Source organism: Strix aluco, chromosome 8 (assembly GCF_031877795.1).
Source record: "Strix aluco isolate bStrAlu1 chromosome 8, bStrAlu1.hap1, whole genome shotgun sequence".
In the NCBI taxonomy this organism is placed as follows: domain Eukaryota; kingdom Metazoa; phylum Chordata; class Aves; order Strigiformes; family Strigidae; genus Strix; species Strix aluco.
The window spans coordinates 3,203,351-3,217,769 of record NC_133938.1 but is presented as its reverse complement, the minus strand read 5'-3'; the positions used below and the strand labels follow the sequence as shown (position 1 = coordinate 3,217,769).

The 14,419-nt window shown below is 57.7% G+C and overlaps 1 protein-coding gene across 1 annotated transcript; it reads left to right on the top strand.

Annotated features, from left to right (window-relative positions):
* The first annotated feature begins 4,551 nt into the window (after positions 1-4,551).
* FOXD3 (forkhead box D3) lies at positions 4,552-6,421 on the top strand. Its single transcript, XM_074833173.1, has one exon. It carries the CDS (start codon positions 4,683-4,685, stop codon positions 5,898-5,900), a length of 1,218 nt encoding a protein of 405 aa, XP_074689274.1. The 5' UTR covers positions 4,552-4,682; the 3' UTR covers positions 5,901-6,421.
* The last annotated feature ends 7,998 nt before the right edge of the window (positions 6,422-14,419 follow it).

Genomic DNA, 14,419 nt, shown 5'->3' with positions numbered 1-14,419 from the left:
GGGGCTGCGCGGAGCGGCCGAGCCGCGGGAGACGGCGCAGGCCGGGGTGCAGCGCCGTGAGGGCGGCCGTGATTTACGAGGGCTGCGCGGCGGCCGGCGGGGCGTTTGCCGCGGCTCTCCGCGGGTGCGGTGGCGGAGAGAGGAGCTGCCCGCGGAGCGGCGGGGGGGGAAGGGGAGCCTCTCCGCACCTCGGCGCGGACGGGGACCCCCAAAACTTCACCGCCTGTCCCGCTGCCGGCAGCTCCCAACCCGACAATTTAAAAAAAAAATTATTTTATTTTATTTTATTTTATTTTATTTTATTTTATTTTATTTTATTTTATTTTATTTTTATTTTATTTTATTTTTGCACGGAAGCACCGAAAGCGTTTCGGGAAGCGGTGGGTCGCCTCCCCGGCATCACCGGCCCGGCGGAGGGAGCGGGGGGCGGCCCCGGGGGGCTGCGGAGCGGGTGCGGGAGCCACCGCTACGCTCCCGCGGAGCTGCGCTGGGCAGAGAGCCGGCCCCGGCCCGCTGCGGGCCCCCACCGCGCACACCCCCATTCCCCCCCGCTCCCCCCCACACACACCTCCTCCTCTTTCCTCCTTTTTTGATCCATGCAGCGATCCTATATTCTCCCGGCTTGTCTCTTTTATTCTTTTGTACTCAGGCGTGTTGTCCTGGCCAGCAGTGTGAACGGGGGCTTTGTAAAACGGGACAGATAAAAATGAGCAACATCATATTGTTTGACAGAATGATCCAAAATGATAAAGTGCCTTCTCCGGAGGGGGCGAAAATGGTGAATTCCTAAAAAACAAGAGCGTCGCTTCTCTCCTCTGCCTCCCTGTGCTGCTCGCAGTAGCCTAAAGGGATCTACCGCCTGCACCAGCCCGGATCACGTCCAGCCACTCTTTTCAATGGGAAGTCCTCTTTTTAAAAGCCTTCATTTATTTATTTTTAAATAAATAAAGAAAGGGGGGGGGGGGGGCGAGCGGCTTCAGCTCGGGACCCCCCGTTCTCCTCGCGGCGAATGAAAAGCACAATTTTCGAGAGAAAGGCTCGTTTTGATTAAATCTGACATGCTGCTGATAACTCCATGCTAATGTGAAATAATTAACATAATAGCCATAATTAAAAGCACGCTAACAATGCCATAAATTTATCACACAATTTTACTAGCTTTCTGCCCCTAACTGCTCTCTCATCGTTAATTAAACGTGTTGCCTTTTACAGAATGGATGTTTATACATTTCCAATACAAATAAATCCGAAACCATTTTGGAAACATGACCAATTTCGTTTTACACTGAGGTCTGCCGGTTTTACAGGCGATTTATTATAATTTTTTTAAAAAATAGAAAAAAAGAAAAAAAAAGAAAAAAGAACCTAAACACGTGCAAATAGAGGCCCTAAAAAAAAAAAAAAAAAAAAAAAAAAGAGAGAGAGAGAGAAAGAAAAAAAGAAAATAAAAAAGGAGATATATTTGAAAATCTGCATCTGTAGCGCCAAGCCCGGCCGGGGGGGTCCAGGTCCCGGCCGCCCCGCAGCTCCAGCCCCGGCCGGGGGATGTTTGTGCCGTGTCCCCCCCTTGGATGTGTTTATTTTACAGGGATTCCTCACCCACAGCCCCTCTCCTGCGAGCCCCTTTACCCCTGCACGTTTATAACGACCCACGATGCTGGTTTAATCCAGGTCAGGTCAACGATTTATATAACTCATTAGTGAAAGTAATAGGCTTAAGGAGATGAAAGGGGACACCTTTGGTTTCTCCTTCCTTTAAAACGATTACAGAAGCAGAAATTGCCCCAGCCCTGCCTTTCCTCCTCAATCCCCCCCCGCCCCGAGGCTCAGCCTCCGGATTTATTTTTAACTCGCTTCACAGCCAGGATCTAGCTTTGCCATATTAGAATCAGATTGAGTTGTAATTAATTTCTCCCTCTCTATCATAACTTATTCCATCCTCCCTTTCCCCGGTGCTTGCCGTGTCTCTATTTGACTCCGTATCGATCCGGACGATACAGTTTGTTTTTCTCCTGTTGCTAAATCTATCTGTCTATATGGGCGCCCACTTTCTATTTCTGGCAGGGTCATTATCGTGGGTTTCCACCTCCGCAGAGGCTGCTTTAATTATTTTATTGTTTTGCAGGGCGCAGCCCCTGCTCACGTTCAGCCCTTGAACTTCGGTGGGGTCGGGGGCTCCCAGCATATTTCGGGGAAAGTTTCTCGATTTTTAGAAAAGCTTTTCTCCTTGTCCCCGCTCCCCCCTTCCCCCGGGTGGGCTCCTAAATACTTGCCTAAACTTCACCACCTGAAGCCCTGGGAGCCGCAGCAGCGCCCCCGGCCCGCGGAGGGGCGCGGAGGGGCGCGGAGCGGGGCCGCCCCGCTCAGCCGGCAGCCGTGATGGAACATGGGATTAGCACAATAGAGCCCTAATCGAGGGGAAACGTTTCTTTTCACGCTAAGCACCGTAATTAATGGTATGAATCAATTAATTTGACTTTTATTGTGTCGAAGAAAAGCGCAACAAATGAAACGGGGGGCTGCGGAGTTGGTCTTTTTTTCCTCCCTTTTCCCCGGGAGAGCAACGCGGGGAGCGGGGGGGGAGGGAGAAATCGCGCGTGGGTACGAGTGTGAGTGTGCCTGTGGGTATGTGAGTGTGTGTCTCCGTGTGAGCGGGCGGGCGGTGCGCGGGTGCGGAGGCCAGGGTCACGGTGCGCGGAGATCCGCCGGGAAACGCGTAAAACCGGAGTGGGGTGGGTAGGAAACCCCGCGGGGTGTGGGGTGGGTAGGAAGGAAAACCCCGTGGGGTGTTGGGGTCCGCGGCCGCGCAGGGAGGGAGCCGGCCCCGCGCCCCCGCGGGAGGATCCCCCTCCCGCCCCCCCATCCTCTGCGCAGCCCTTTCCGCGGATCCGGGGAAGGCTCCGCGCCTGGAGCGGCCCGTCGGGGCCGGGCAAAGGCTCTCGGGGAGGCCGGGGCACCCCCATTTCCGATGGGGGGGGGGGGGGGGGCTGTTTGCCTTCCCTAAACCATAACGGTTCGTGGGAAACTGTTCGCTCCCAGGGCATTTCTTTTCCTAATTTAATTGTATTTACCGAAATCCGACAACACGTGCGAGAACTACTACAACAACAAGAGTATCTGCGTTACGAATTACAAAGCAAAGCCCCGTGAGCCACCCGCGGCCGAGGTCCCGGGTGGGGGGTTCTTCTCCTGGGCGCAACGGGGCAGGGGTGGGCGACCGGCCCCCTCCCGCCCCGCCGGGCGCCTCTCCCCGGGCCGGGGCTTACCTGGGGCCGCGTCAATACGGTCCTCACATTCACACACACTCCCTCATTTCCTACTTTTTCATATGCTAACGCCCGCAATGATTAAGTCGTTAACACCTCTGGAAAAAAAAAAAAAAAAAAAAAAAGAAAAGAAAAAAGAGGGGAAAAAACGGAACTGGCTAAAAGCTTCTTTATTTATAGTTTCCCTTTGTTATTTTACGTCTTTTTTATTTCTCCCTGCAACTAACCTAATAGATTAATCAATAGCCATTCTCTGATCTTCCGTTCCCAGCTGGTGCTGCTGTTGGAGGAAAAAAAAAAAAAAAAAGAAAAAAAGAAAACCACGGAGAAGTGATTTCAGAGCCCAAACTTGGTGGTTTTAAGCCCTATTACGGCGACGCATCCGCTGAGCCTGAGCTCGGCCGCTGCCGAGCGCACGGCGGCGGCCTCCGGGCCCGTCGTACCGGGAGCGGCGGCGGCGGGAAGCCCCGGCGCGGTGACTTCCCCGCGGGGGGATGGAAAAGGGGGGTGGGTGGGTAGGGAAGGAGGTGGGGGGGGCGCGGCTACCGGTGCCGGCGGTTGCCGGTGGCCGCGGTGGCCGCGGGTCCCGGCGGGCTGCGGGGGCTCGGCGGGGCGGGCGGCCCGACGGGGCGGGCGGGCCGAGCGGAGCCGCCGCTGGTCTTTGTTGACAGTGCATGAAACAACTCGAGTTTTGCATGACTTCACAGCGGGGCGCCTGACGTCACGCGGTCACGTGGCGCCGCCTCCGAGTATATCTTTAACGGGAAAGTAATCTATCAGGCAGTCCGGACCGCCGCGCTTCCAAAGTGGCGAGCGAGGCCCCGCGACGCCCCGGCCTCCTGCCCCCGCCCCGCCCGACCGCCGGGAGCTCCGTCCCCTCCCTCCGCCAAGGGGGGGGGGGCAAAAAAAAAAAAAACAACCAACCAACAAACCCACCGGGAAAGAAAGAGGAGGAAACCAAAAAAAAAAAACAACCCAAAAACCAACCAAAAAACCAAAAAGCCGAGGGCGGCGGAGCGGTGCGCGGCGAGGCCGCGGAGCGAAGCGGTGGAGCGGCGGGCGGCCGCGGAGCCGCGGCGGCCCCATGCCCGGCGCCCGCGGGCGCCCATCCCGGCGGGCGGGAGCCAGCGTCGCCGCCTGAGCCCCGATGCCCGGCGGCGGGAGCGGGGCGCGCAACCGGAGGTGACCGGGCGGCCAGGGCAGCCCCGCGCCGCGGGACGCCGCGGACGGGAGAGCAGCGGGCGCGGCGGCCGCCCCATGCCCCGCGGGGACGGGGCGGCGGGGGGCAGCCGGCGGGCCGCTCGGGTCTAGCCCCAGGTCGGAGGAGCGGCGGGAGGGGGGCGCGGGGGGACGCCCCGCCGCGCCGCCGGGTGCGGGCGGGAGGCCCCGCCGCCGCGCCCCGTCCGCCGAGCGGGGATGACCCTGTCGGGCGGCGGCAGCGCCAGCGACATGTCCGGTCCCGGCGTGCCGGCGGCCGAGGATGTGGATATCGACGTGGTGGGCGAGGGAGACGACGGGCTGGGCAAGGACAGCGACGGCGAGGCCGGTAGCCCCGCCGCCCTGCCGCGCCTGCCGCTGGACGAGGCGGCGGAGCTGGCGCTGCCCGCGGAGGCGGGCGCGGGCGCGGAGAGCGGCGGCAGCGGCAGCGGCAGCCCGGCCGAGGCGGCCCCCGGCGGCGCGGCCGAGGGAGGCAAGGGGGGCGGCGAGGAGGGGGCGAGCGGCGGCGGCGGCGGCGGGGCGACGGCGGGGCAGAGCAAGCCCAAGAGCAGCCTGGTGAAGCCGCCCTACTCCTACATCGCCCTCATCACCATGGCCATCCTGCAGAGCCCGCAGAAGAAGCTGACGCTCAGCGGCATCTGCGAATTCATCAGCAACCGCTTCCCCTACTACCGGGAGAAGTTCCCCGCCTGGCAGAACAGCATCCGCCACAACCTCTCCCTCAACGACTGCTTCGTCAAGATCCCCCGGGAGCCCGGCAACCCGGGCAAGGGCAACTACTGGACGCTGGACCCGCAGTCCGAGGACATGTTCGACAACGGCAGCTTCCTCCGGCGGAGGAAGCGCTTCAAGCGGCACCAGCAGGAGCATCTGCGGGACCAGACGGCGCTGATGATGCAGGGCTTCGGCGCCTACGGCCTCGCCGGCCCCTACGGCCGCCCCTACGGGCTGCACCCCGGCGCCTACACGCACCCCGCGGCCGCCGCCGCCGCGCTGCAGTACCCCTACATCCCCCCGGTGGGCCCGATGCTGCCGCCGGCCGTGCCGCTGCTGCCGTCCAGCGAGCTGAGCCGCAAAGCCTTCAACTCCCAGCTCAGCCCCAGCCTCCAGCTGCAGCTCAACAGCCTGGGAGCCGCCGGCTCCATCGTCAAGTCGGAGCCCAGCAGCCGCCCCTCCTTCAGCATCGAGAACATCATCGGCGTCCCCGCCGCCAGCTCGGCCGGCAGCGCCCAGACTTTCCTGCGGCCGCCAGTCACCGTGCAGTCGGCCCTGATGGCCCACCAGCCGCTGGCGCTGGCCAGGACCACCGCCGCCATCGCCCCCATCCTCAGCGTGCCTACCAACATCATCGCCGGGCAGTTCCTGCAGCCCGCAGCCCCCGCCGCCGCCGTGCAGGCCAAGTGGCCGGCGCAGTAGCCCCCCGGGCGGTAGCCCCGGCTAGTAGCCCCGGGGGAGCCTCCTGCAGCCCCGCCGCCGGCCGCCCCCTCGGGGCTCCGCGGCCGCCCGGGCTCTGCCGCCGCCCCCCCACCCCCCCACCCCGCCCCGGCCACCGCCGCTTGTACATATTTGTATCAAAAATCACTGACGTTGCTTTCGGGGTTTTTATTTTTCTAAAGAGGCGAAATGACGGTCGCGATTAGGAGCTGCGAACTTTCACTTTTTTTGAAGGTTCCGGCGCTCCGAGCGGTTTTATCCGAAATAAACGAACAAACGAGGAAAAAAAAAATGTATTGAAAAAAAAAATAAGCGGGGGAAATTTTAAATATTAAACGAACGAACACACACACGAAAAAATGAATTTTGGAGAAAAAAAAAGGAGGAAAACGCTGTCATTCTATTATAGAAGTCTGTTTATATATGAATGAATATATGTATTCTAAATGTTATCCCTTCGTGTTGTACACAACTTTGTAAATAAATTTTTAAAATGCTCTGCCCGTCTTTGTGTGAGACGCGTATCTTTGAGCGCCCACCCGAAGCTGCGGGGGCCGCGGAGGCTGGAAAACCGAAGCGGGCGAGCGGAACTCCCGCGGCCGCGGAGCGTCGGCCCTCTCCTTTCCGCGGAGGTTTGGGTTTCGGCGGTGGCGGGGCGGGGCGGGCGGGTTTCCCACGGCTCCGCGGTACCTTCCGCCTCTTCGGGATGCTCCGTCCGCGGCCGCGCAACGACAGCGACCGGTTCCGCTCGTTGTCGGACCGGCCGCCGCGGTGGGACCAGCATCACCCGATTCCTTCCAAATTTAACCTTCCCCGGCAAAGCCGAGACTCCCTCAACCGCGCCGTGATTTTTTTTTTTCCCCTAAATATATTAATATTTCTCAGCCTGATTTCGGCTCTGCATCCCGGCGCTGCGGGATCCTGCCCCTTCCCGGACGGACTAGGTACGCTTCGGGTTTTCGTGGCTAATTATAAGGGAAATGTTTTTAAATAAAACACGCTGGGGCGATCTGAGCAACGTTTACTATTTATTTTGCAGGGGAGGGGAAAAAGAAAATTCAAGCTGTGCCCGTGCGATGTGAGAGCGCGGCTTTTTCGTTTAGATCGGGAAAAGAATCGGTGTTAAGCGGCTCTGCGTTTCCCCGAAAGGGAACGGCCTTTCCCAGCTAATTCCTAATAATAATAAGTTTTAAGGGCAGCTGGGAAAAAATGTACATTTGTGTGCATTTTCGGGGCGAAAATAGAGGGACCGCCAAGATGCAAAAAGAAAAAAAAAAAATATAAAGCGCGTTACAGGATTTAAAACCTCGCTTTGGGGGTTTAGGCTGGCGAGAGCTCGGGCGCTCGGGCTCTCCTGTGCGCTGGCAGCGTTTGGTACTTTATTCTCTCCCTGCAAAAACGTTGACTTTTCGCCGCCTTTGTAAACCTCCGTGGATTTTGCTTTGCCGCCCAAATAATTCGCTGTCTTTGTTAGGAAAAGCGGCCGCGTAAAATGCAGGCGGGATGCGGCGGGTTTCGCTGCGGGAGGAGCTGGATGAGACGCTTATTTCACCTCTAAACACCCGCGGATTTAAAAAAAAAAAAAAAAAAGAATTAAATAAATAAAAGTGTCCTTGCTTTCCTGGTAAGCAGTAAATATTATTTCTTCCTAAGTAAATATTTATACCTCCGCATACATAGACTAAAATAAAACAAGCGGCTCGGTGATGAGATAGTTTGAACTTTATAAATAAGGACTCGCTAATCATCTGACACGGAAAGGGAGAAGAGGCACCTGAAGCGAGCGGGGGTCGGCGGCGGGCAGGGCCCTACATGGGCACCCGCCGGGCTCCTCTCCCTGGCCAAACCCGACGGGGCTAAATTTGTTTGGTGCGTGGCGGCTATAAAAGTAACAAGTTGTTTCACAGTTGTGTCTGGCTAATCGGTTTTACACAAACAGCAAATGGTAGGTGATTTGTGCAACACGCGCGGGGGTTATTTCTATATTTAGCGGATACCCCTGGGAAAAGGGAAAGGAGCCTCTTCTTGAATTCACTTTTAGGCTCAAGAAGCTGCTGATCCAGGGCTTCCAGCGGACACCGGATAACAGGGGCTCATTCCATTCCCCGGCCTTTGTTACTTATAAAATTACTCGCTCATATTTCCCCACATAGCAGCAATACCTCGGGCTCGGCATCTGCGCGCCGGCGGCGGCGGAACCGGCAACTTTCCTCTCCGCCGCCTCCCTCCGGCGCGGCCCCGGGAACCGCTTCTCCCTCCGTTACCTCCGTCCCCTCTTTCCTCTCCCCCGATTCCCCCCCCCCGCCCTCCCCCTTCCCGCGATCGCCGAGGAAGAGCGGCCGGCGGGACCCTGCAGTGCCGGAGCAGCCTTTCCCGGGGAAGGGGCTGCGGCTCCCGGGGCTGGGCAGCACCGGCAGGGCTCGGGGCTCGGGAAGGACCGCGGCGGCGGTGACACACACCCACCCCCACCACCCCCCCAGCCCCCTCCGGGAGCCGTTGCCTCCCCGCAGCCGCGGGGCCGGGCCTGGAGCGGCGGCGGGGGGGGGTGTCCCTGCGGGCAGGTGAGGGGCTCCCGGTGGCGGCGGGGGCTGCAGTGGCGCACCGGGGCCTGCAGGGGGCGCGGCGGTTGCCGCCGCACCCGCGGGGAACGAGAGCACCCCCGCAGCCCCCCCCTCCCCCTTCCCGAGCACCCCCCGGGGGGCGCCGGGAGCATCCCCGGTACCCGGAGTCACGGCGGCGGGAGCGGGACGGGCGCGCTCTTGCAGCCGGTGGCACCGGCGGGTCGCGCAAAGCTACCGGGGGTACTGGGGAGGGGGGGGGGGGGGGGGGGAGCTAGAAATCGGTCCCCAAACCGCGGCGGGGGGAGGGTTTACAGCCGGGCCGGCGAGCAGCTTTCGGCGGCTGGTGCTGCTCCACGCAGCGGGGCGCAGCCCTCCGCGGCGGCGAGTGATCACGGGACCGGGCTAGCATCTCCCGGCGAAGTTTCCGCAGCCGCTCGCTTCAGCCAGACAACAGAAAGTCCGTTTTTTTTTTTTTTTTTTCTTTCCTTGTTCTTTCTCTTCTTTTTTCCTTCCACAAACTTGTCGGACGCATATGGCAAAACTTGACACGGTCGGTGACAGATGCTTATTAGTGTAAAACGTGTCATGTCGGTCCCTGGGGGGTATTGAAAGCAACTAGATCCTAAGAGAGTTTACCCAGAGCCACCCCTCCACCCCTCGAACCCCCCCATTATTTATTACAACTGCGGACCCGCCGTTCCCTCCGCCCGGGGAAGGTGCCGGGCGATGTACAACAGGCAGGAGGTAGGATCCGGCCTTAATCCTCTAAACCACCCAGTTGCTTGAAAAAAGGGACGAGATGGGCTCGTCAGGGCCATTTCCTCGGCTGATGCCGGTCTCCCGGGGAAACCTCGCGCTTTCGCAGTCGGCGGGGACGGGCGCTGAGCGGCCGCGGGAGTTACGCACCCCCACTCCCCCCCGCCCCGCCGGCTCCGCGTTAACTGCTCTCAAGGCCGCCTATTTATAGCATAATTGATCGTGTCCCCCCCCCCGGGCACCGAGAGGAGCTGAAAGTTACAGGCTAATCGGTGTTGAAAGACTGCGGCGAGCATTTGAAAAGGCAGGAAAAGATCTTTTGCGGTGATTTAAAAATGTATATTTATCGTGCGTGGACGCTTTTTCCCAGGAAGAAGCCCCAACGTTCGGGCTATCCCCCCCCCCGTCTCCCCCAGCCCCCCGGCTAGCAGCACCGAGGGCACAGCCGAGACCGGGGAGGGGCGGGGGGGCAGCGTGAAGCACCGGGACAACGGGGCGAGCAGCGGGGCCCGGCCGGTCGCCCCCTCCCACCCCGCCCCGAACTCTCGCTCGCAGCTGGGGCCGGGTTTGCCGGTGCCCACGGAAGGGCCACCGCCGGGAGCGTCCCGGGGGGGTCGGGGGAGAAATGCCCGTCAGAGACCTATCTTTCTCGGTCTGTCCCACAGAGAGGTGGCCGGAGGAAAATCATCCCCTGGAGACACCAGAAATCCTTCGGGACACGGGCAAGCTTTTGAGGACAGCTCCCTGATTTTTACCCACCACCTCGCAAATCCCCAGCGCTGCCCCAACCGGGGTCCGGCGCTGGGGGTGCGGCTCTCCCCGGGTCCCCCTACCTCCTCCCAGCCCGGCCTCGGTGTCCTGGACCAGCGACAAAGGAAGGGGGGCGAGTATTTCGGTGTGGGAAACGCCAACACTCACCCTTCGTGGCGCCCTCGGGGGTCTCCCACTCCGGGAAAAATACAACAGAGATTTGCTTTAGAGGAGTGGGGGGGGTTCTTCCCCCACATCCCCCGCGGGTCGGGGGCAGGGGGACAGTTCCCGGGGCACCGGGGAATTCAGTAGGGTTTTGCCTCCTGGGGGTGCTCGGGCAGTTTTTCAGCAGCTCCGTCGAGCCTGAGGCTGTCCTCGCCGGCTCCTGGGGGGTCAGCCTGGCCCAGGAGGGCGGCAAACCAGCCTCGCCATTTTGGGGGGGGGGGGTATTTCCAAGCGATTTTAAAAAGGCAGAGGCCGAGGAAACACAGCGCGGAAGTTACGCCGCCCCACCCCGCGGGTCGGCGGCTGCGGACAAGGCTCGGCTCGGGGCACGGCTCATCCGTCGGGGGGTTGTGTTTGATACGCGCCCCCTTAAACTTCCGCGGAGCTTAAATCTCCGCGGGAGACTCGGTCCGGAGCCGTGAGCATCCGTGTCATCCCCGAGCGTCCTCTCCCTTGGTCTCACCTCTTCACCGAGCCGGGAATTCGTGCAATTGGGCCCAAACACCCGCGACCCGGTTTTCTCGCGAGCCAACACTTCTATTTCAGGGGCTTTTATTGAATTACGTTTTACTAGTCCTAAAACATTAAGCGTTATGTACTTAAAAGATACAGAGCATAGGTATTACATCCACAGAAAGTATTTTAGTCAGTGAATGTTCAATGTAGCAGGTAGAGATGAACTTAGCACGTCTTCCAGACTGAACTGGGAACAGACTCTTCAGCCATAAAATGCACTTAACAGTCTATTTAATAGTGGCGAGGTCCTTGAAAATGCAATATCCATGCTAATCTCGCCTTTTTCTAAATCAGAAATGAAAAATAGGTCAGTAAGGTAGAGCCTTCCCCTTCCATTTAAAATGTGACATTTAATCTATTTAAATAACTAAGTAAACTTTATTAATTCAGGATTTGGTAAGCAAGCTGCGAAAGCAGGCACTTCCCAACTTTATTAAGACGGTGAAGTGTGAGAGGGAGCGTCCTTGGACTCCAGGTTCAATAAAATCCCCGTTTCCTCGAGCTTCATCAAAATGGGAAAAGCCGGGACGGGCGAAATCAGCTGAAGAGTCTCGCCCTGGTTCACGGAGGGCTCGGAGCATCCTCTGGGTGCCGAGGCAGGAGCCTCCCCGGCAGGGCTTCCCCCCCTGCTCCCAGAACCGCAGGAATTTGAGAAAACTAAACCCAAACCCTCTAAGTGCTGGTGTTTCAGGGAAAAAAAAAAAAAAAAAAAAAAAAAATAAAAGAGGGGGCTCAAACTCCCTGCAGGTTGTGGTAGTGGTTTCAAACACGTTTATTTCTCTTGCTAGGGCAATGAAGATGGGGAGAGTGGTGGCTACAAGCAGCTTTGCTTTCGGAGCCCGCTGCCGGTCCGCACTCGCCCCCACCGCCTCCCCCCGCCTGACAAACGCGATTTTCTGGTATCGGGAACCCGGGAAAAGGTCAGATGCTGAATTGAAAACGTCTCCAGAGTTTGTTTCCCCGCTGGCTCCTGCATCACGGCTCAAGCTCGGAAACGAAACCTAAATGAGTTGGAAAGCAACTTTTTATAGGCGCAGGCTCTCCCAGGACTGCCTTGCCCCCGCCCGCCCCAGGAGACGCTCCTCGTTATTCTGACCGCGTCTCACTCCAGATTTCTGGACTACCCGGGGGATATTTGCCTTGCCACCGCTCGGCTTTACGAGCCAGGGTGGAGAGGAAGAGCCAGCGGACCTGCTGAAGCCTCCCGAGAGCGCCAAGGGTTAAGAAAAGCCGTTTATCTGCTCATTATCGGTTTCTCTTTACTACCCAGACCCAAACCCAAGCCCCAGCTTGTCTCCTACCCCGCGGTATCAATGTGTCCTTAATGCCTTTTCCAGTCATTGATCTGGTCAAAGTCACCGCGGAAATACTAGTGACAGAGACTCAATTCCAGGCGACGTGACCGATGCAAGTATTTAGAAAGCATTCAATAAAAAAGCTTTCCCGGGGAGTGAAGGATTTCACCTTGCAACAAAGAGCGCTCGGCTAATTGAAATAATGCACTTGAATGTGCAGCTGGGCACTCCTGCTCGCCCATACCGGCTCCAGCACCAAATTGTCAATAACCCGCAAGGTAAAACCTAAAAAAATCTCCTTTTATATATCTAATTATTTTTTTCAGTACGAACCCATAGGCAACGCTCTCAGACTTGGGGGTGGCTTAGCACTACTGTGCTGTGCTCCCCGGCCTCATGGTTCGGGAGTGGGCTTTAGGGAATTTCAGGCATGGAAAATCCTGGAGGGAAGAGTAGAAGGAAAGAAAAGAGGGGCTGGGAGTAGAGAAAATAAAACAGGGACCTGCCCTGGTGATTCTCCCCCAGGCTGAGGCTGGGAAGTCACTTTGCATCATGCTTTTTCAGTGTCATACACCAGCCAAAGCCGCGGTGGGTTTCAGGAGGCGTAACTTCCCATCTTCCAATTTACTTTGCAGTGGATGGATTTTTAGGACTCTGTTTATTTTACAGATTTGACATCTCCAGGTATCCCTTAGGATCTTCTTAATACCCTCAAATGGAACCATTTTCCTTAGCAGCAATATGAGTGAGTGAATATAATGGATTTAGGTACAATATGTAAAATTTGATGATCACAATCCTATTTTCAATAGGATTATGGCTCCAAACACCTTGACAGGCCAGCAGACTAGTGTGATTTTTACATTTACCTGTATAATACCACAAATTTCTGGTCTCTTTGTACTGTCCTGCTTGAGGGAACACTCACAAGTGATGGTTACCGAGAATGCTGAAGTTATGGCAGGTGTAAGAGGGACCAGGACATCCAAATAATTAGCACTCAGCTGAAAAATGGTTGGGATAGTGGGAATTAGTATTCTTTATGTCATTGTACTGGAAGAACTTCAGGAAGAAAAGCCATCTCTGGTGGCATGCAATACTGTATGTTGCTCAACGTTTATATATTTAAAAAAACCCCTGCGCATCTAAGAAAAATTTGTTTCCCTATCATCTGTGGTTACTTTAACGTTTCTATTATAAGTGATCAGATACGTCTTGATTGTACTTCCATTTTGTATCACTTGGGTTTAAATCCTTTACAACTTTCAGTCCTGGGATTCCAGTTCGAGAGCACCGCTGGCAGTTCATCTGGAAGGTCTGGCCATGAAAACCTCTGTGTGTGGTGTCAGTTGTAAAAATAATCAGTTTTCTACTAAATTTCATAATCCAACCTCAGTTAGACACACAACCAGAAGAAACACACAGCAATCTAAAGTAAAAGAGACTGTACTTTTAAATATCAGTAAGGGTGGTATAAAGATGATCTAGGATCATTTATGTTATGCTATGTACTTTGTCAAGACCTTAAAGGGAAGCACAGAGGGTAAAAATGAAAGATTCTAAATGGATCCTATGGTGCCCACGATCTTCATGCTGGTTCCTAGATACTGTCTTCCAGACATAAAGGCTGAGGAGCCGCTTCCCAGCTACCTGGTGTCGTTAAAGTCTTCCAGCTGCTCCTTTCTTCCTGCAAAAGCAAACACACACACACTTGGGTTCATCGCTTATATAAAAAAACAGTCTTCCCGCGTGTCAAGACCACGCTTTTCACCAGTAATACCCACTATTACGTTTTCCCACGTCCCTTAACTGCCGCAGTAGAGACGCAAGCGCTACCGGCGGCATACAGCGTGTGAGCAGTTAAAAACTGAACGATCGTGCCCATCTGACAGCACCCGCGAGGTAAAACCGCGCCCGGGGCAGGCTGGCCCGCGCGTCTTAGGCCCGTGCGCGGGGCTAGCGCCACTGCCGCGGCTCCTGAGGGAAAGCTGCACGGCGAGTCGTCATTCCCGGACTCCCCGACACCCCCCGAGGTGCCCCAGGGGCCGGCGGCGCGCTCCTACCCCCCGTACCCCGCCCGCCATCTCCCTCCGGAGCATCCCGCCGTGCCGCCAGCCCGCCGCGCGCGGAACTGCGCAAGCGCGGCCACGCCCCCTCAGCCCCGCCGCGGCCCCCTCCCCACGCATGCGCACTGCGCCGCCTGGCGGGCGCGCGCCGGCCGGAAGCCGCTCCGCAGGCGGAAGCGCGTGCGCGGCGGCCGTGTCCAGTGAGGAGGCGCGGGCTCGCGCCGGGGCGGCGGGAAGGGCCGAGGCGGGGCGGGAAGGGAGGGGGCGGCGGCGCTGCCGGTTCCCTCAGGGCTCGGTGGGCTGCCCTGCTCCCGATGGCGCGCTGCCCTGCT